This window comes from Myodes glareolus, chromosome 6 (assembly GCF_982192425.1).
Source record: "Myodes glareolus chromosome 6, mMyoGla1.1, whole genome shotgun sequence".
NCBI lineage: Eukaryota > Metazoa > Chordata > Mammalia > Rodentia > Cricetidae > Myodes > Myodes glareolus.
Window position 1 is genome coordinate 22,002,529 of NC_142031.1, and position 20,277 is coordinate 22,022,805.

Genomic DNA, 20,277 nt, shown 5'->3' on the forward strand with positions numbered 1-20,277 from the left:
GGTATATTATTTGTTTTAATAAATAAAGCTTGCCTAAAGATCAGAGGGCAAAGCAATCATACTAGTCAGTCATACAGGCCAGGGAGTAGTGGCTCACACCTTTAATCCCAGGAATTGGGAGACAGAGGCAGATGGATCTCTGTGAGTTCAAGGCCATCCTGGGCTACACAAGATTGAGGCTGTCTAAAAGAGACACAAAGCTCACACAAAGGTGATCCCAGCAGTTGGGATAATATGCCTTTAATTCAAGCACTAGAGAGGTAGAGACAGGAGTGATGTAGCTGGGCAGGGAGAGACAGGAACTGAGTGGAGTGTGGAGTCTGAGGTTGATGGAGAACATTACAGGGTCACCCCTTTGTGTGTCTGAGCCTTGGTAGAGGAAAGATCTCTCTAGTGGTTGGCTGCTTTGCTTTTCTAATCTTCAGCTTGAACCCCAATGTCTGTCTCTGAGTTTTTAATTACTCGTGCTACATAGTACCCTTAAGATTTACATGGAAAAGATATTCAACCATTTTTCTTTTATGCGCAGTGCTCTGGTAGCCAGAGACTAGGAGAATGACTTCAGGGTTCTCACCATCAGATGTGCGAGGAGTTGGGTATGTATCAGGTTTCTGACAGCAGGTTAAGTGCATCTTTTAAAGGCTATACAGTTTATGGGCCTCCCCATAACGTAGCAGTCCTGTGCACTCTCCAGACACCATGGATCCATAAGAGATTGCTGCACTCTAGGCTCATGAACCTCTTTACAGACAAGTCTGTTGTATGCTATTTTGATTGTATTTTGACCATAAAGTTTGCTTTCAGTCAGAGGGCACAGCTAGTAACTAGCTGACCAAAATTAATCATAGAAGTCTTAGAGGATTGAGGATGGATAGGAGACAGGAAGTAGTAACACATGGCAGAAAGAGTATCTCAGCCCTTTTGGATTGAGGAATGGAAGAGAGAGATTACTGGTGGCTTCTCTGTTGCTTCTCTGTTGCTTCTCTGATCATTCAGGTGCTTACCCCAATATCTGACTCCCATTTTTTGATAAAGAATAATTAGAAAGGTGAGCATCTGGGTCCTGGGCTGGAAGGCCCTACTCTCTAGGCCCTAGCCCACGGAGGCACATCTCACACCCTACCCCCACCCACAGAAGCCCCAGAGACTTCTGGGAGCAGCCTCTCCATACTCTGCTATGGCATCTGTAACCACTGGAGCTTTGGCAGTACCCACACCTGGAGAGGTGAGTGGCTGGGTCCCCAGTTGGAGGACCCTACCGTCCAGGCACTAGCCCCCAGAGGCATTATCCCATGCCTCATCCCAGCCTCCCCACACCCCAAACCATCTCCCATGGCATCTACAACCACAGAAGACTTGGCCCCACCTACACCTGAAGGAGACTCAGAGCCCTATCATTGACCACGAGAGGAACGAACCTGCATGGACTTGGAGGAAGAGTGACCACCTAAGCCACAGGTCCAACCTGGACCATCTGGAGGAAGAGGGAACCTCTGTAGCACAGGCCCCACCTGCACCCATTGGAGGAAGAGATGGATAAAAGAAAAACAGTGTAAGAATACATTCAACAACATAAAAAGCAATATGGCACCACCAGAAACTAGTGGTTCTACATCAGCAAGACCTGAATATCCCAAAGTAGATGAAGCAGAAGAAAACAACCTTCAAAATAACTTTACAAAGATGATAGAAGCACTTGAAGAGAAAATGAAAAAAAATTCCTTAAAGAAGTGGAGAAAAAAAACAGACAAAAATGGAAGAAATCAACAAATCCCTTAAAGAAAGCCAAGAAAAAAACAATCAAACAGATGAAGGAAAGAAATGGTTCAAGACTTGAAAACTAAAATAGAGGAAATAAAGAAGACACAAACCAAGGGAATTCCGGAAATGGAAAAGTGGGTAAATAATCAAGAACTACAGATGCAAGCATAACCAACAGAAAACAAGAGAGGGAAGAGAGAATCTCAGGTGTTGAAGATACAATAGAGAAAATAGATTTGTTGGTCAAAAAAAAGTTAAATCCAACAAATTCTTAACATAAAATACCCAGGAAATCTGGGACACCATGAAAAGAACAAACCTAATAATAATAGGGATAGAAGGAAAAGAAGTCCAGCTCAAAGGCACATAAAATATATTCAAAAAATCATAGAAGAAATCTTTCCCAACCTAAAGAAGGACATGCCTATGAAGGTACAAGAAGCTTACAGAACACCAAATAGACTGCACCAAAAAAAAAAGAAATTCCCTTACCACATAATATAATCAAAACACTACACATACAGAATAAAGAAAGACTACTAAGAGCTTCAAAGTAAAAGAGGTCAAGTAACATATAAAGTCAGACCTATCAGAATTACACCTGACTTCTTAATGGAAACAACGAAAGTCAGAAGATCCTGGGTAGACATTCTGCAGACACTAAGAGACCACAGATGCCAGCCCAGACTACTATACCCAGCAAAGCTATCAATCACCATAGACAATGATCGAAAACCCAGAGAAAATCAGATTTAAACAATACCTATCCACAAATTCAGCCCTACAGAAAGTACTAGAAGGAAGGCTGTCTACTCTCTGCATACCTATTCAATGTAGAACTCAAAGTTCTTGCTAGAGCAATAAGACAACAAAAGGAGATCAAGGGGATACAAATTGGAAAGGAAGAAATCAAACTCTCACTTTTCAGAAATGATATGATAGTATATATAAGTGACCCCCAAAACTCTACCAGGGAACTCCTATAGCTGATAAACACCTTCAGTAATGTAAACACTTTCAGTAACTTGGCAGGATACAAGATTAACTCAAAAAACATCAGTAGCCCTTTTACATACAAATGATAAACAGGTTGAGAAAAGAAATCAGAAAAACATCACCCTTCACAATAGCCACAAACAACCTAAAATATCGTGGTGTAACTCTAACCAAAGAAGTGAAAGAACTATATGACAAGAACTTTAAGTCTTTGAAGAAAAAAATTAAAGAATATATCAAAAATGGAAAGATCTACCATAATCTTAGGTAGCATCAACATAGAAAAAAATGGCAATCTTACCAAAAGCAATATACAGATTCAATGCAATCCCCATCAATATCCCAGCACAACTCTGTGGATTCATTCTGAGTTAAGAAAAATCAGGTTTGATCAAGGAAGACCACCTGAGAAATCTCCAGTAGGAACAGATGGCCCAGATATCAGAGTTTTACATCCAGAACAGATTCAAGACTGCTGCCTGAGATGATAAAGCCTCACAGAATACTCTAGTCAGGACTTGATCATAATTCTAAATTTACTTTAGGTCTCCACAAGATTATCAGAGCCCCCAACCAGCCAGAAGTAGCCTGGAATACGATGCCCACGTTCCCCCCAAAAAATGGACTATGGATATTTTTCTTTAAAAAAAAAAAAAGAGGGGGAAGTGGTATGGGAGAATTGACTGTGTTCTGTCAATTATGTTTTGAATAAATGCTGATTGGCCAGGCAGGAAGTATAGGCGGGTCAACCAGACAGGAAGCAGAGGCGGGGTAATGAGAACAGGAGAATTCTGGGAAGGAGGAAGCCCATTCCTCCGAGTCCTGCCCAGATCACCAAAGAAGCAGGATGTGACCTGCCCCGCTGAAAAAGGTACTGAGCCATGTAGCTAACATAGATAACATAGATAATATAAGCTACAAGAGCTAATAAGAAGCCTGAGCTAATGGGCCCATTAGTTTATAATCTTCTGGAAACCTTTGTGTGATTTTCTTTGGGACCTAACGACTGTGGGAACTGGGCAGGACAGAAACCCTGACAAGCAGGCCCCTCATGTTACACAATTCTTCACACAAACCTTGAAAGAACAATACTCTACTTCATATTGAAAAACAAAAAAACCCAGAATAGCCATAATTATCTTCTACAATAAATGAACTTCTGGAGGCATCACCATCCCTGACTTTAAACTCTACTATAGAGCTATATTATTGAATACAGCTTGGTATTGGCACAAAAACAGACAGGTGGACCAATGGAATCAAATTGAAGACCCTGATATCATTCCACACACTTATGAACACCTGATTTTGACAAAGAAGCTAAAATTATACAATGGAAAAAAAGAAAGCACATTCAACAAATGGTACTGGCATAACTGGATATCAACATGCAGAAGAATGTAAATATATCTATATCTTTCCTCATGCACAAAACTCAAGTCCAAATGGATCAAAGACCTCAACATAAATCCAGCAACATTGAACCTCATAGAAGAGAAAGTGGGAAGCAGCCTTAAATGCATTGGCACAGAAAACCACTTCCTGAATACCAGTAGCACAGACAGTGAAATCAACAGTTAATAAATGGGACCTCCTGAAACTGAGAAACTTCTGTAAGGCAAAAGACACAGTCCACAAGATAAAATGGCAGCCTACAGAATGGTAAAGAACCTTCACCAACCACATATTCAGAATTAACTTTGATATTTATTCAATTACAAGAAATAATCAGAAGTAGAAATCATCCCTTAGTATATATCACACATCAAATTCCATACAGGTCTACCAGACCCTCTAACACAAGGCAATGATGAAATTGTTCAGCTATCGGTAGAAAATGTTCTATAAGTCTCAGAATTTCAAAAGAAACACCACGTTAATAGCAAGGATTTGAAAAAAATATTTTTCCATCACTTAGCAACAATCCAAGAAAATTATAAGGACATGCCCGACTTGTTCTTCATATAACCAAACTCCACTACTTTCAAGAAGTAACCCAAGGGGTACACAAAGAAATGAAATTTGGCAAATGGATGTGTTTTCAAAGTTTGGAAATTCAAAATATGTGCACCACACTGTAGATACAAATTCATGATTTCAAGAGGCAACTGCTTTGAGTTCTGAAAAGGCTGATTCTATAATTACACATTTATTAGAAGTTAAGGCCACCATGGGGCTACCTGTACAAATTAAAACTGACAGTGCTCCAGGGTATGTCTCTAGTAAAATTAAACAGTTTTTTTGCATATTACAACATAAAGCATATTACAGGTATACCATACAATCCTAAATAGCATGTAGTTATAGAAACATTTAATCACACTCTAAAAGATATACTTAATAAACAAAAAGGATAATAAAGATACCCAGAGATAGATTACACAAGGCTTTATTAACTTTAAATTTTTAAAATGCTAATGATAAAAGAATAGCAGCTGCAGAGAGACATTGAATAACAGAAAGAAACTACTGAATTAAATCAGTCTGTGTATTTCAAAGATGTGTTGACCTCAGAATGGAAAAAGTTTTACTTGTGTTTCCACAGGAGAAGAAAAGCTATGAATACCATCGAAATTGATAAAGATTAGATTTGAGCAGAAGAGACCTCTTGATAAGAGGTGATAGTTCATCAAACAGCATGACATTTCAATCTAAAATAACATATAAGACTACCAAATGCCTTTCATTTGATCAGATATAACCTGCCAAAAAGGAAACTCCTCAAAGTTAGGGATAGGGCAGGGTTTTGTTTCTGTCTTTTCAGGAGAATGAAGTTATCAACTAAGGAATTTGAAGACCATTGGACAAATGAGACATCTGAAGAAAAAAGACAAATCATCCAGAGAAAATGTCCCAAGAAAAGGAATAATTTGGCCTAATGGTATACCACATTTCCAATAGTATAAAATTTCATAAATCTTTCCAAATGTTTGTTTCTGTTGTTCTCTACAGACATGGAAAGCAAATGGTCTTTTTGTAGTCCTAGTTCAATTAAAAATTAAAGCTGTCTTTGGGGTTGGAGCATGGTTCTCTCCTCTAATTCCAACCATGATTGTTAAAGGAAAATACAAAATCTCTGTCTCATATCAGAAGAGCCACCTGATATGGGATAGAAGAAAAACCAAAATTAAGGGAGTATTCTACTGCTACTAATCTCAATTCTTTGGTTTGATTTTGGTTCTATACAACTTTTCTTAAGATATAAATATTTTGAATTTTATAAAATTTATATATATTCATATATATAATTAAACTTTCTATCATATATTAATGCTCATATAGAGTACTAACTAATTCTAGAAAAAAGACTTAATCTAGTTTCCTGTATATGATTTCAGTTTTGAGTCTTTATCAGGTAACTAGGAATTAAGCTTTAGTACTTTAGATACACTTAAAAAAATGTGGTCTTTTAATCTCTTCAAGATCTACTGCTTATGACATTTAAAATGTTTAAGCTTTCTGCAGTGAACCATGACCATTACTAAGAGTGACCTGTGAAGTCTCTAAAAGGAGGATGGAGCCCTATAATGATTATTCCACCTGGATTGTGGTAACACCAATATGCTGACAAACACCACTCAAAGACTGGCTTTGAACTACAAACTGTTCAGGACAATTTCAAGATGGTTGGCTGAGACGGTCCAGTCTCACAAACTTACTCTAGCCAGGACTTGAGATAAGCCCTGTACTTTCCCATTACACAGAAATTGAACAACAAATGATACAGCTACCTCTACCAGAACTTGACAATTATCCCAATTTTCTCAGGGTCCCCTAAAGAGCCTGTCACCCCCAAACAGGAAAGTAATTTTAAGACTATGATGCCCACAGTTCCAAGAGGTGATGTGAGTGATTTTTTGGTCATCCAATGTGTTATGGATATTTGCCATCATTTAGGGGGGCTGGTGATAAGTTGTTATTGGTAATGAATGGTCAGAAAAAGCTGAACAAAGGAGATAAGATTCAGGGATCTTGTTCTGAAAAGAAATGGGGGGTATAGCAATGATAGGATAAAGTGTAGATTACTGAATCTACTTTAAACCAAAAGAACAACTACTAGTCTTAAATAGTTTACATTGGTATGTATTTCTGTATATTGATATAAATTTGAGGCCATTTTCTTATATTATATATATTTTCTACTCTTGTTTAAGATATTTTTATATATGATGCAAATTTAAGGTTATTTTTTTATAACATAATGTACATACATTTCTACTCTTGTTTAAGATATTGTACCTATGCAGCTCATTTAACAATGTAATTTAAACTTCTAGTCCTTGAAATTTCTAGTCATTACAAACTATTTAGGATAATAGAGAAATGCAGGTTAGTAGACAGACACCTATTACAATCAAACTTGTAGTTATATTAGGTATGTTTTTAAGGTCAAACAGATAAATTTTGATAGACAAGTGACCTTCAAACACTTCAGAGATCTACAGAATATGGCATTTAAGATGTTTTGATATTATAAGGCTTTTTATGACAATGAGACACTCTGCTCCTGGAAGTACCAATCTACTTCAGAGAAGATAATGGGCATAGAAGAAACTCCATATAGAGTTTGATTTTTTTTGTGGCAAAAGTTATTCACTGGGCAAGAAACTGTCCTTGCCTCAACTGTTGACAGTATGCTGTCCAAAATGAACGAGCAGGACACAAAATAAAATGATTGCTGAACTTTTCCAAGACGAGGAAGGGAAGTCCTTCAAGATCCCTGCTTCACAGAAAATTCTGCCAGGTATTATAGGCCTGTAGAGCAAAGATGGGTGTCCCAACAATACAGAGGAACCTTGGGTGACTGTCCAGACAAGTCAGCTGTTTCTGTCGTTTCTTAGTTTTGGAAGTTGTTTGCTCTGCACTTCCTGTTTACTCAGATAATATTTTATTCTTCTCAGGTCTCTGATGGGGGTTGAAGACTAGATAGTTAAATTTTTACAGTTTTCCTTGTTACCAAATTCAGAAAAGAAATTCACAAAAGGATGTAAGGTATAAGGTTGAGAGATAGGTTGTTAATGCAGGTTAGGACAGAAAGTGAGTTAGGTGCAAAACTTTGGACTTACTAAGAGAAGATAGATAATGGAGTATTTTCTTTGAATTTGCCAAATACAAAGGGACTAGATATTAATATAATCCTTACTTGTATATATTTGTATATAATTATTGTACTTATTCTACATAGTTTTGTTATGTTAGTTAAAACCTTCCCTTTGATTTAGACAAAAAGGGGGAAATGTGTGAAATTTTGATCTCATTCTGACAATAAAGTTTACATTAAGTCAGAGCGTGGAGGTAGTCACTAGTTAACCAAAATTAACCATAGATGTCTTGGAGGGCTGAGGAAGTAATAAGGCAGGGATAAGAGAGGATCTCAGCCCTTTCAGGTTGAGGAACAGAAGAGAGAGATCACTGGGGGCTTCTCTGTAGCTTCTCTGATCATTCAGGTTCTTACCCCAATATCTGACTCCCAAATTTTTATTGATATAGAATAATTAGATACACACTTCACAAGTCCACACTGAAAAATACAATATCTTCATGGAAACAAAGTGAGAGTCAAACACTGGCAACTGGGAAAAGGGGTGGGCTCACTGTGCCGTCCTAGGTCTTGTGGGGGGAAGTCAAGTCTGACGTGCAGGAGTCGGCCTTGGCTCACCTCCATGGGTTCCGAACCAAGGCGTCAAGGATGCAGCCTGGCTGCTGCATGCCGTCAGCAGAGACTACAGATGCTGCTGCTGCTGGTCCTCCGCCACCTTCTCATCTCTGTGCCAGGAGAAATCCTGGAAGATGGGCACAGAGTGAGAGTGTGCCAGGGAAACCCAACAACAGCAGGGCTAGCCTCAGCAGCCTTTCTGAGTAATCTCCAGCCCTGAGGACTTCGTGATTTCCAGCGTTGTGAACACCTGCAAGGAAGAAGACAACACAGGGCAGTGTCCCTGCTCTAAAGGGTGTGCGCCAGCTGCGCCGCGTGAACAAATTAAATAGGTTGCTAATATAAGATATATTAGAATTTTAAATTGATGACAGTGTGTTTCATAATTGTTTGTAAAGCTAGGCTACTTGAAGCCCATTGAAAGCACCTCACTGGATTTGGAGAGACTCTCGGTGGATACAGGGTTAGAAAGATGCTTGGTTGATAAAGAGTTACTCATGCAAGTGTGAGGGTCCAAGTCCAAGTCCCAAACCCCACATTGAATGTGCTGGCACAAGCTTGTAAAATCTCCACATAATGGAGGCAGAAATAGCTGCATTCCAGGTCTTACTGGCCAGCCAGACAAGTGCTGGCACATGCTTATAAAATCTCTGTGCCATGGAGGCAGAGATAGGTATATCCCAGGTCTTGCTGGCCAGCCAGTCTAGCCTATTGGCAAGCTTCAGGTTAGTGTGACACCCTGTCTCCAAAAAAGGTGACCAGTACCTAAGGTATGGCATTCAAGGCTGTCCCACACACACATGCACACATGCTTACACACACACACACACACACACACACACACACTCATGCACACCCTCCTGTTCCTTACCTCACCACATGTGGGATGGATTCCAATGGTATCATTCAATAGCTGCTTGGTGAGCCCACATTTCATTGCAGCTGCAAATCCCTGTGTTATTTCGCCAGCATTTGGCCCCAGAAGGTGAAATCCCACCACACGCTCCTTTAATACAGGACAGAACAGAGAATTCCCATAAGGCTAGGGTCAGAACGTAAATCCACTCCCTGTTGTTCACAGCTAAGACATACAGGGTCTCCCACAGGAAAGGAACTAGCAGAGAACAGCCCCTCAAAGGTCATCCACGGAGGTGGTAAAGTGTGGTCAGAACTAACTCGCACGCTAATTTACTACCACACCCAATCTGCCCACCGTGATGGAGCCTGTGGGTAGGATGTGACTTCTGGATAACACTGGGACAGGGCCACACAAAGCCTGCGCATATAAACTAAAGGCCTGCACTCGAGTACACAAGGCGTCAGATCTTACTAGAGGAGGGTTTGAGGGCCAGTGACCAGCTGCCTGCTCCTGACACTAGGTGGAGCTCGGGAACAGCCAGTAGAGGCTGCCAGCGGGGCAGCATGTAGTGCGTGTCCAGTCTACAGTGAGTCACAGGCTGTCCACTACAAGACTTTTTATCGGATTCTGGCCTCCATGCTGATCCTCCATAAGGACAGATGAAGGGAGTGTGTAAGCAGACGACAGAGCCAGGCACAGGAGACATCTCATCTCCGTCCGCACCTGCCTGCTGCCCTCTGTGAATGCCTCTCCTCGGCACTCCACACATGCCATACCGCCACACAACTGTACACCATGCACAGTGCCGGATGGTGGCCATGGTGTTAGCATTCACAGTTCTAAACCATCAGGGTTAAACTGTCGGCTCTGGGTGGACAGCTTCTCACTGCCTGACAGACACAGTTGAGCTGGGAATCAGCTCCTGCCTCAGCCTCTGCAAACAGCTGAGAGATCATTCCTGCCCCAGTTCCATCTTTAAAGACGTCATAAAAACCCAACTGGCAAGAATCCAAGCTACATTTTAAAACCATAGTGGGTGAAACCTGGGAAGCAACCTGGGGTAGAGGGTGTGAGGTTTGGGGAGCAGCCCGGCTAGGGTGTATAAGGCTTGGGGAGCAGCCCAGGTAGAGGGTGTGTTTCACTCAAATGAGGCCCAGGGAAAATGGCATCAAACAGAGAAGAGAAAAAACCACAGCATCCAGGCATCTACATACATTGTCGAATTTGTTGCAGATTATCTTTGCATAACAGGTATTGTTGTCTCTGCCAGCGACTGTCCACTCCAGAGGCCAGAACAAGGTGTGGTACACCTGGACCAAAGGGAGAGGCTGACATTAGCACACACAGAACCCACTCCTGGATATGCTCTTTGGTCCCCTAAGGTGGCAGACAACAGCACCTTGCAGCACTGGAAGCCCGAGGCCCCACCTGGCCCCTTGGTAGCTGCACTGGAGTCAGATTCCCAAAACGCCAGCAACACGTCACTTTTCCTTTGTGCAGCCATTAGTCAGAAACAGAAACTGCCTCTTGTTAGCAAAACTCCATTTTCAAGCATTTAGAATGCTATTGGCCCAAGATACCACACCAGTTGCCTTGTGGGCTGAGAGGAGGACGATGGGACCCCATTGAGTGGCGTGTTCGCCCCAAACTTAGAAACCGTTCTGCCTTCCAAGATGAAGCACATCACCTGTGCTACTGACCCCCACAGGGCACCCCCACCCTGCTCGGACAGCCAGGCTCTGGGCGTCTCCTCTGAGTCACTGCACACGGGGTGAGGGCCTTTCCTACCTGTACCCCCAAAGTCCTAATTCACACCCCCTACTGCCCTCTCACCAAAGCTGTGTCCTTTTGATCACACAAAAGTGAGTGAGACAGAGTTTAGATTCACTTCAAATTCTCCAAATAGGAGGATGATTTCTCTAACATTGACGTGAAAGGGACTTGCAAAGCTACAACATAAAAAGTGGCTTCAAGGAAAGATGGTTGATCATAAAGGATTCTTACTTCCAGATTCTCTTTTTTATACACTTCGATGGCTTTCTCTTCAGACAGCCCACAGCAGCCATATTCCAGAGGTGTGAACACCGTGGTTGGGATGTTAACATAATCACACTGGAAGAGAAACACACAACACTCCTATGACTTGCTTCCCAGCAAGTTTCTACAATTTGGGTTCATAAAAGGAAATGGGTTGTGTCAGATCAAGAATGGTTACAAGAGTCAACCGATGGAAGACTGGAGGAGTCTAAATGTGCTGGTGAGTGCCCCAAATCTACTTATTATTTCATTCTCTGTGTGGATAGTTTCTTGAAAGTATGGTTGTAAACCACATGTGTGTCTGATTCCTTCAAAGGCCAGATGAGGGCATTGGATCCCCTGGAACTGGAGTTGCAAACAGTTGTGAGTCACCATGTGGGTGCTAGGAATTAAGCCTGGGTCCTCTCCAAGAGCTTTATGTGCTCTTAACCACTGAGCCAACTCCCCAGGCCTGTGTATGCATGTTTTTCATGTATGTGGATAGGTGTGTACACGCATGCATGTATGTGTGCATGTGTGCACACATGCCTGTGTGTGTGTATGTAGAAGTCCAAGGATGATGCCGGGAATCATCCTCCATAACTCTTCCACCTTATCAAATGAAGCAGGGTCTCTTAGTCAAACCCAGAGCTGGCTATACAGTTAGTCTTATTAGCCAGCTTGCTCTAGGGATCCCATGCCCACTTTCCAAGGCTGGAATTACAAGTAAGCCACCACACATAGGTTTTGAGGGGTCCCAACTGTGGTCCTTACACTTGGTGGCAAGTATTTAACCACTGTCCAACCTCCCCACTTTGCTGAACTTCTGTTGAGCTCTCAAGACACCATCCGAACTGAAGTCAGCAGAAGGGTCGATATGGCTACAAAAGCACCAGCATCTAGAGACAAATTAGACTGATGTCTACCACGTCAAAAAGACTCAGAGAAAAGAAAAGCATACTAGCTAGAGTTATTTCAAGAGGAGAATGGGCTGAGCAGCGCAGTTCAAGAGACCTGAGCATCTAGGAGAGAAGTTCATGTAGGAGCTACCTCAGTACGTTTGCTGTCTGGTGTCTTTGTAAATGAAGCTGGGGGACATATGGCCTTCTACCTTCCCCATGTCATACCCCAAGTACTCTGAGAGGACATGCAAACTCACAAAAGTAAGAGTCACCACCCGTCACCTGCTAGCCCTGCCAATGGTATCCTACAGTACTACTGACAGAGTACTTTCCAACCAAGGGAGAGACCCCATGAGGACACTACTATTCCCACAAACCTCGAGTTATTTATTATCTGATGATACACCTACTAGAAAAGCTCATTGCCTCCTCTGTGGAATTACCCAGATCCCAAATATCTCACTAAGGAACACCAAGACAAGAAACCACACTGTCCAGAGCAGCAGTTTTCATCTTGCAGAAGATGAAAGTGAAATCACAAGTGAATGGGGCTTACCGAGCAGGCAGTGTAAAAGACTAGCCCCTGCTCAGGAGGGGCACTCTCTGCTGTTAGCTACTGCAGGGGACTTATGAAACCTGTTTCCAGTCCATCAGATAATTCAGGCATCATTCCCTGTCCTGGGGCAACTGGCTCACAGCACTCTGACACACAACCACATCTGTGGACTGTCATCTGTGGGCTACCTGAACCTCCACCCACCTGATGAGTCCTGGAGCTGGACCCACAGTAACCTTTCACCATCACAGGACAGACCAGGGATGCAAAAAACACGAGTTTTATCAACTCTTTAATCAATAGTAACTTAACTGCAAATTACCCCTAGGAACTCTTATTTAGAAAATGAGTCTATCAGTGTTATTTGTACTAATTTTAAAATCTAAATTTTGATCAAGATTCTATCTCAGGGCTGGGGGTGAAGTTCAGTGGTAAAATACTTACTTAACATTCATGAGACCCAGACTTCAGCTTCAAACACACACACACACAGATATACACACGTAGACATATAAATCTACATACCCAGACATGCACAAAGATAGACACACATAAACACTCACCCTTACACAGAAGATATATACATATTCACACAAAGGGGGGAAGGAGGAAGAGGGAGGGGGAGAGATACACACACAGAGAAACATGCATATACACATCATATACATGCAAACACATACAGAGAGATACATACACACACATATACAAAGACATAAGCACAGACACACAAAAACATATACCCAGATACATAGAGAGATGCACAGACACATATAGATACAAACACACAGGTCAATAATAGGGAAAAGCTTACCTTTTCCAAAGAGGCCCCAAAGAGTCTTCTAGCTAGCAGCTTGCCTGCCTGTATGGCAACAGGCGTGAGCTCTGGTTTGCCCTCCAGTATGTCCCCAATAGCATACACATGAGGAATGTTGGTCTGTTCCACATCATTTACTGGTATTTTGCCAGTCCTGGTAGAGTGAGGAGGAAAACACACACTGAATATCTGGACTGCTGACTGGCACCATGAAGATCAGCAACATGAAGCTTCCACAGCCTGGGCACCGAGGTGTCCAGTGACCTAGAAGACATCAGCTCAGCCCATGCTTCCTGCAGGTCTGAAGCTTTCACTTTCCCCACAATCTTCAGGGTCCAGAAGTTCTCTCTTTGACTCATGGAAGACGTCAAATTACACTCTAAATTACAGACAGGGGGAGAACATACTTCTATGAATATGTTTCTGGATTGCTACTGATTTCATGAGCTCTTTAAGGCTAAGAGTCCCTACTGGCTGATCCAGAAATTAATACCAGTTGGCATCATCAGTTGGTGAGAAATTTGAGGCATCAGAATGCTCTATCTTGGCAAGTTAGAGTCTTATGGGGTTATGTGCAGGAACAGAGCCACGACCCTACACTTACTTCTCATTGATTTTGACCCCGATCTTCTCCAGCCCTATTTTCCTTGTACAGGAGTCACGACCAATTGCTAACAAAACCTGCATTTAGAGAAGAGACCAGAGGCATAAATTATCCCCATGAGAATGACAAGGGATACACCATTACAGATGCTGGAGGCATTAAAAGGATAATGATGAAAAATTATAAGCAGCCTGTACCCGTGAATTTGATGGAATCCTTGAAAGACATGGCTTAGCAACAACCTCGGTTTCTTCTCTGTGATAAAATAGCCCAACAAAGGCCTTTTAAAGGAGCCACAGTTCACAGTGGGGAAGTCAAGGCTTCAGGCTCGCAGCAGCTGGTCATAGCACATCCACAATCAGGAAAACAGTGATGGACACATAGGCTGCTCAGCTCCCTTTCACGGTTTATGAAAGGGCAAGGTGCCAGCCATGGAATGTTACAGTCCACAGTGAGCAAGTCCTTCCATCTCAATTAACACAATCAAGGTAATCCCCCAAGCATGGCCAGAGATCCATCTCCTAGGCAATTCTGGAGTCCGTCTAGCCTTAACCATAACACCAATTTCACACAGGAAGCCCATATAAGCTTGAGTTATGACCTCTCCTGTGTCCTTACTATGGCTTAGACAAACGTTTTCCAACGGCTCTTCTGTTAAAGAGTTGATCCCAGCCTGTGGTGCCCCTGGGAGCTGAAGAAGCTTTGAGAAGTGGGGTCATGGAGAGGAAGTGAGGTCACTAGGATCAGGCCTTCTCAGGGAATTGTGGGACCTCGGCCCTGTCTCACGCTCTTTTCACTCATATGCCATGCCTTGCCTTAAACCCAAACCACACACAGGGAACTGTATCAACAGCCATGCAATGCCTAGCCCAATTATAAATACACACAGCACCAGTGGCCCTAGAAATGCCACCTCGACATACCATGCCAGACAGTGAGGTGCAAATGCCACAGTATGATAGTGTGATATGAAGTCTGTGGTGACAGAACCAAGCAGGGTGACTGGGGACCAGGAAGACCAGCGAGCTTTCTGGACTCACAGACATGTTCCGCTTCTCTAAAGAGTGTGCCTGTTTCAGCACATGCATGTGCCAAAAATGATCATCTAACTGTAAGCTATATATGAGCAACTGTATAGTAGTGTGTTGGAAATCTTAGCTGAAATGTACTAATTCCTAAAAGAAGAACTAATAAATCAAAAGGAACTATTTCTTTTTTAAAAATGTGTTCACACATTCCCCTAGACAATTTAAATTTAGACGGTTCGTTCTATCAGTAAATTCCACAAGCACAAAAATCCAATCCTAATATTATGTAAGATGTGGGGGACACACTATCAATATCTTTCATGAACCAGAATAATCTTAACAGTTAAGCCTAAAATGTTTAAGATGTAAAAGACAATTACAAGCCAAAGCCTGGTGTGACGACACACACAGTTATCCCAGCACTTAGGAGACTAATGCAGGGCGACCACTGAGTTTAAGGCCAACCTGAACTACATAATGAGTTTAAAGCCAGCCTTGTCTATTTAGTGAGAGACTGACTCAAACAGACATACAAATGCATCTACACACAAACACCCACGTGTACACACACACTCATATACCACACGTGCTATATACCAACATGACTCGTAACTATAGATATTTAAATTCTAAACAATTAAATTGAAATCACTGAACTGAATCAATAGAATCCAAAGCTGGCTGATGATTAGGAAGTCATTCAACACCTTGACAAGTTTAAAAGAAACCAGTGCTTCCCAATAGCTGCAGAAATAGTTACAACTGAACATCTATGCTTAATTTTAAAATAAAGAAACAAAACAAGGTGAGCAAAAGGAAGAAACACTTATCAAACAAAAAATAGAATGTCCTTGATTGCCCACCAGCGCACCGTGGAGAGTTTCACTTTCAAACCTGCCTTTTGCTACAGAGAACAAGGTGAGTCACAAGCTGTCACCCTGCATGTAAATCTTGCACTGGGGTCCTGGCTAGTATGTTGTTCTAGGTGGCTTTCTGTGGCTTTGATAAATATTGGCCTACCAACTTGGGAGAAAAGCGTTTATTCCAACTTACACTTCTGGGTCATAGTTCATCACTCTGGGAAGTCAGGGCAGGAATTCAAACAGAAGCAGAGGCAGAAACCACAGAGGAAGCTGCTCCCTGGTTCCTGTTCAGCCTACTTTCATGTTTCTTCCTGCCTGGGGCAGCACAGTGTGTGTGGAGAGTGGCCCTTCCACTTCAGTCAGGCAAACAACCAAGGACAAGACCACACACCAGCCTGATAGAGAAGAGTCCTCCATTCCTCTGTTGAGGTCCCTACTTCCTGGATGTCTCTAGTCTGAGTCAAATTGACAAAACTAAGCATCACTTACAGCTGATAGGAGACAAAACTGCTCTTCCTGCCAGAGAATATGACTGTACACACAGAAAATCCAAAGCGATGTAAGATAAGGGTTTCAGGAAAGAGTTACACAAATAATTTAAAAACCTCACAAAATTATCATTTTTATACAGTGGGCACAGGGAAAAGACAAAAAGAAATCTATAGCTCACAACTCTAGCTTCCTTACCAGAGGCCAGGTGGGTCCTAGGAACCCCAGGCAAGATACTATATACAACCAGCTAATACTCCCTAAACCTGGCCCAACAACCCCAGACTGTACCCCCTTCTCTGGACTCCATATTCCGGCCCACTACCTCAGCAGAAAACTTCTGCTGTACCAGAGGCCATGCCCTACTAGGAATCCCAGAGATCAGACAGGTACCCATAACTCCAGAGGCCACACACGTACTTTGCCACAGAGGCAAAGTTGGCACCCAAAACCCAATAGGAGGGGTGGTGTCTAGTCTCACTGCAACTTGATACACCATGACTGGCTGACACCCATAAGAGGCCTCCCCTTTTCTGAGGAGAAAGGAGGAGTAATAGAGGGAGAAAGAACAGGTTGGGGGAGGAACTGGGAGGAGAAGAGGGAGGGAGTTGAAAATGTGACAGGCTGTGAAAATATTAATTAATTACAAACTGGAAAAAATATACACAATGACAATTTTACACACACAAAGAAACTACTTGTGACCATGTAATACACAGCACCCAGGAAAAAAGCCATTTACTAGAAGCCTATGCGACCTCTGCGGGAGCCACTAAGATCTCAGCTCCTAGACTGACATACCATGTTCCTGGACCACTAAACACATCAATAGCCACCATCTGTGCACACCATGTGACACTAAGCAAAGCCTTAGTTGGTGAGTGTCTTCTGGCTTGGGTATGCCCTTTTAATTTGCTTGTTCCTTCCTACACACGTGTTTAGTTTTTAGATATTTATATAATGCACACACAGAAAGATTACATAGCAGCTGTAAAGTCTCTACTAAGACTGTAGCTGAGAGACCCTATGGCACCTCAGTCTCTCTGGTTTTTCACACTGGTTCAAGAATTGGGAATTGTTTGTCTCTGAAAAGGAAAGCTTGATTTATTTGTTTATAAAATACACTTGATCTTTACCAGAAAGTTTTCTAAGTAAACTTATACATGAAATATCTTATTCTCCAGAACAAGAGACCAATGAAGTTTGGATGTTGACTTCCAGAACTCTGTGGACAGTAGCGCATGTGTACACTTCACCAGAGAATTCTTTACACGTCACTGAACATGAGTGTCATGGCAGCCCCCCGATCATAGCTGCTGTCTCCTCTTACAAAGAACTGGAAACAGTAAACCTACTGTCATTTCCCAGCACCTTCCTCCACCATTTTCAAGAGCGTTCACCACACACACTCACCGTGTTGTATGTCCCTTCAACTGTTTCCGGTCCTTCTGTGGACTTAGCCACAACTTTCAGTACTCCAGGTGAGCCTTTTTCCATTTGTTGAACCTAGTAAGGACACACGAGGTACTGGCTCTAACATGACAGAGAACACGCTAACCAAAGGATACTCATGTATGGGGGTGCTTACAGGGTGATGATCACGTGTGTGTTTGAGCACAACAGAGATCTCTGGACTAAGCAGAGAAAGAAAACATCCATGTTCTACACTTTGCAGTTAGAACAAAATCGAGGATTCACTGAGATTGGAGCCCCCACCAAAAAAAAAAAAAAAAGGAACAGATGCTTCCAGGTGTTGACTTACTAAGTGGTTCCACTTATTGGGTGAGTCAGGAAGATTAACGGGGTCTAAGTGGGAAGCACAGTATTTGGGTGTTACCTTGTCACATCTGAAGTGCAGTGCTGTCTATGGGCCTTTCTGAATGAGCGTGGGGCTCAGGAGACACCTAACGGAAGCTGTTAATATGAGTGCTCTGCACACTCACACAAAACTTACAGCCACCAGCCACAGAAATCATTCATGAAACATACAGGGTGGTGAAGAAAGATGCAGACAAAAACAAATGGGCACCAGCATCTGCTGGCTGAGCACACTGAATAGGGAGGCACATGCTGGGGCCTCATCAGCAGAACAGCGAGCGCTTGGCAGAGGAGACATAACGCTGCGTGCAGCAGAGGCCTGTAGTGTATGGACACAGCTATGACCACTGGTGTAGTGTATGGACACAGATATGACCACTGGTGTAGTGTATGGACACAGATATGACCACTGGTGTAGTGTATGGACACAGATATGACCACTGGTGTAGTGTATGGACACAGATATGACCACTGGTGTAGTGTATGGACACAGATATGACCACTGGTGTAGTGTATGGACACAGATATGACCACTGGTGTAGTGTATGGACACAGCTATGACCACTGGGATTCCTGAAAAGCAGCTTAAGAAGGAGTGAAAAATGGGTGTGAAACAGGCAACAAATCAGAGGTGGTGCGCAGAGGGTGTTTGTAAAGGAAAGGAACGATGGGGACTCAGTCAGGAGGCATGCAGGACCACTTTGTCTGAGGATGAAAGCTGACGAGAAGACAGAAGGCTGAAGATGTCACAGCCTTGAGAAGATCACAGGGATCACTTGAGAAGATCACGGGGTGGGTATGTTTGCAGACGTGGGACAGACACGTCACCTTCAGCACTGTGTGAGTGTGTGCAGACCTGGGGTAGACACGTCACCTTCAGCACTGTGTGAGTGTGTGCAGACCTGGGGTAGACATGTCACCTTCAGCACTGTGTGAGTGTGTGCAGACCTGGAGTAGACACGTCACCTTCAGCACTGTGTGAGTGTGTGCAGACCTGGGGTAGACACGTCACCTTCAGCACTGTGTGAGTGTGTGCAGACTAGTTTATCAAATGAAATGAAAGAGGGTAAAACTTTAAAAAATACTTTAAAAAGGCAGCAAAAGGATCCACGCTGCCCAGACTTGCCAAAATAGGAGTGAATTTCCTCTGGAACTTGACACCTTGTTGCTCCAGGTAGGATCCCACCTTCTCTGCCATTTCTTGATCAAAGCCACGAAGAAGGACAGAGCGTACCATAACTGTCACGTCTAACCCCAAGCCAGCCAGGAACCCCGCGCACTCCAGACCGACATAGGAGGCGCCTATGACTAGCGTGCGCCCAGGGCAGTACGGCAGAGAGAAGAGGTCGTCACTGAAAGAGACAAGACGAACAGGGCAGGCTGTAATCACAAGATGGGTTTCAGTGTGTGCTGATCTTTGGTTGGAAAGGCAATTCAGTGCCTGAGTGGAGACACTAGAAGAACACAATAGCTTCTAGAAGCTTCGAGTCAGGGCTACTTGAGAGGACGTGGAAAAGACATGAGTCAGTGCATTCAAAATCAAGTAAGATCACAAGCAAATTATTTAAAAAACAAAACAGAGGGCCTGAAGAGATGGCTCAGTGGTTAAGTGCACTGTCTATTCTTGCAAAGGACCAGGGTTCAGTTCACAGCACCCATACGGTAGCAAACAGCCAACTCTAACTCTCGTTCCAGAAGATCTGATGCCCTCTTATGGCTTCTGTGGGTACTGCACATATGTGGTGCCCAGAAACACAAGCAGGCAAACTCAGTACATAAAATAAAAATAAATTAATTTAAAAAATTAAAATAGAGCCAGGGTGGTGGTACACGCCTTTAATCCCAGCACTCAGAAGGCAGAGGCAGGTCGTTCTCTGTAAGTTCAAAGCCAGCCTGATCTACAAAGCAAGTTCCA

At 42.8% G+C, this 20,277-nt stretch overlaps 1 protein-coding gene across 1 annotated transcript in view; it reads right to left on the minus strand.

Annotated features, from left to right (window-relative positions):
- Positions 1–4,444: 4,444 nt before the first annotated feature.
- The window catches only part of Txnrd3 (thioredoxin reductase 3), a 38,783-nt gene continuing 22,950 nt past the window's right edge, over positions 4,445–20,277 (minus strand). The window contains exons 9-16 of the mRNA XM_048416626.3: positions 19,489–19,714; positions 17,958–18,050; positions 14,165–14,241; positions 13,558–13,714; positions 11,277–11,384; positions 10,487–10,582; positions 9,285–9,419; positions 4,445–8,663 (exon numbers count right to left, since the gene is read on the minus strand). Coding sequence (XP_048272583.2) covers positions 8,595–8,663; positions 9,285–9,419; positions 10,487–10,582; positions 11,277–11,384; positions 13,558–13,714; positions 14,165–14,241; positions 17,958–18,050; positions 19,489–19,714 — 961 coding nt within the window. The 3' untranslated portion in view covers positions 4,445–8,594. The remainder of the gene's footprint in view (positions 8,664–9,284; positions 9,420–10,486; positions 10,583–11,276; positions 11,385–13,557; positions 13,715–14,164; positions 14,242–17,957; positions 18,051–19,488; positions 19,715–20,277) is intronic.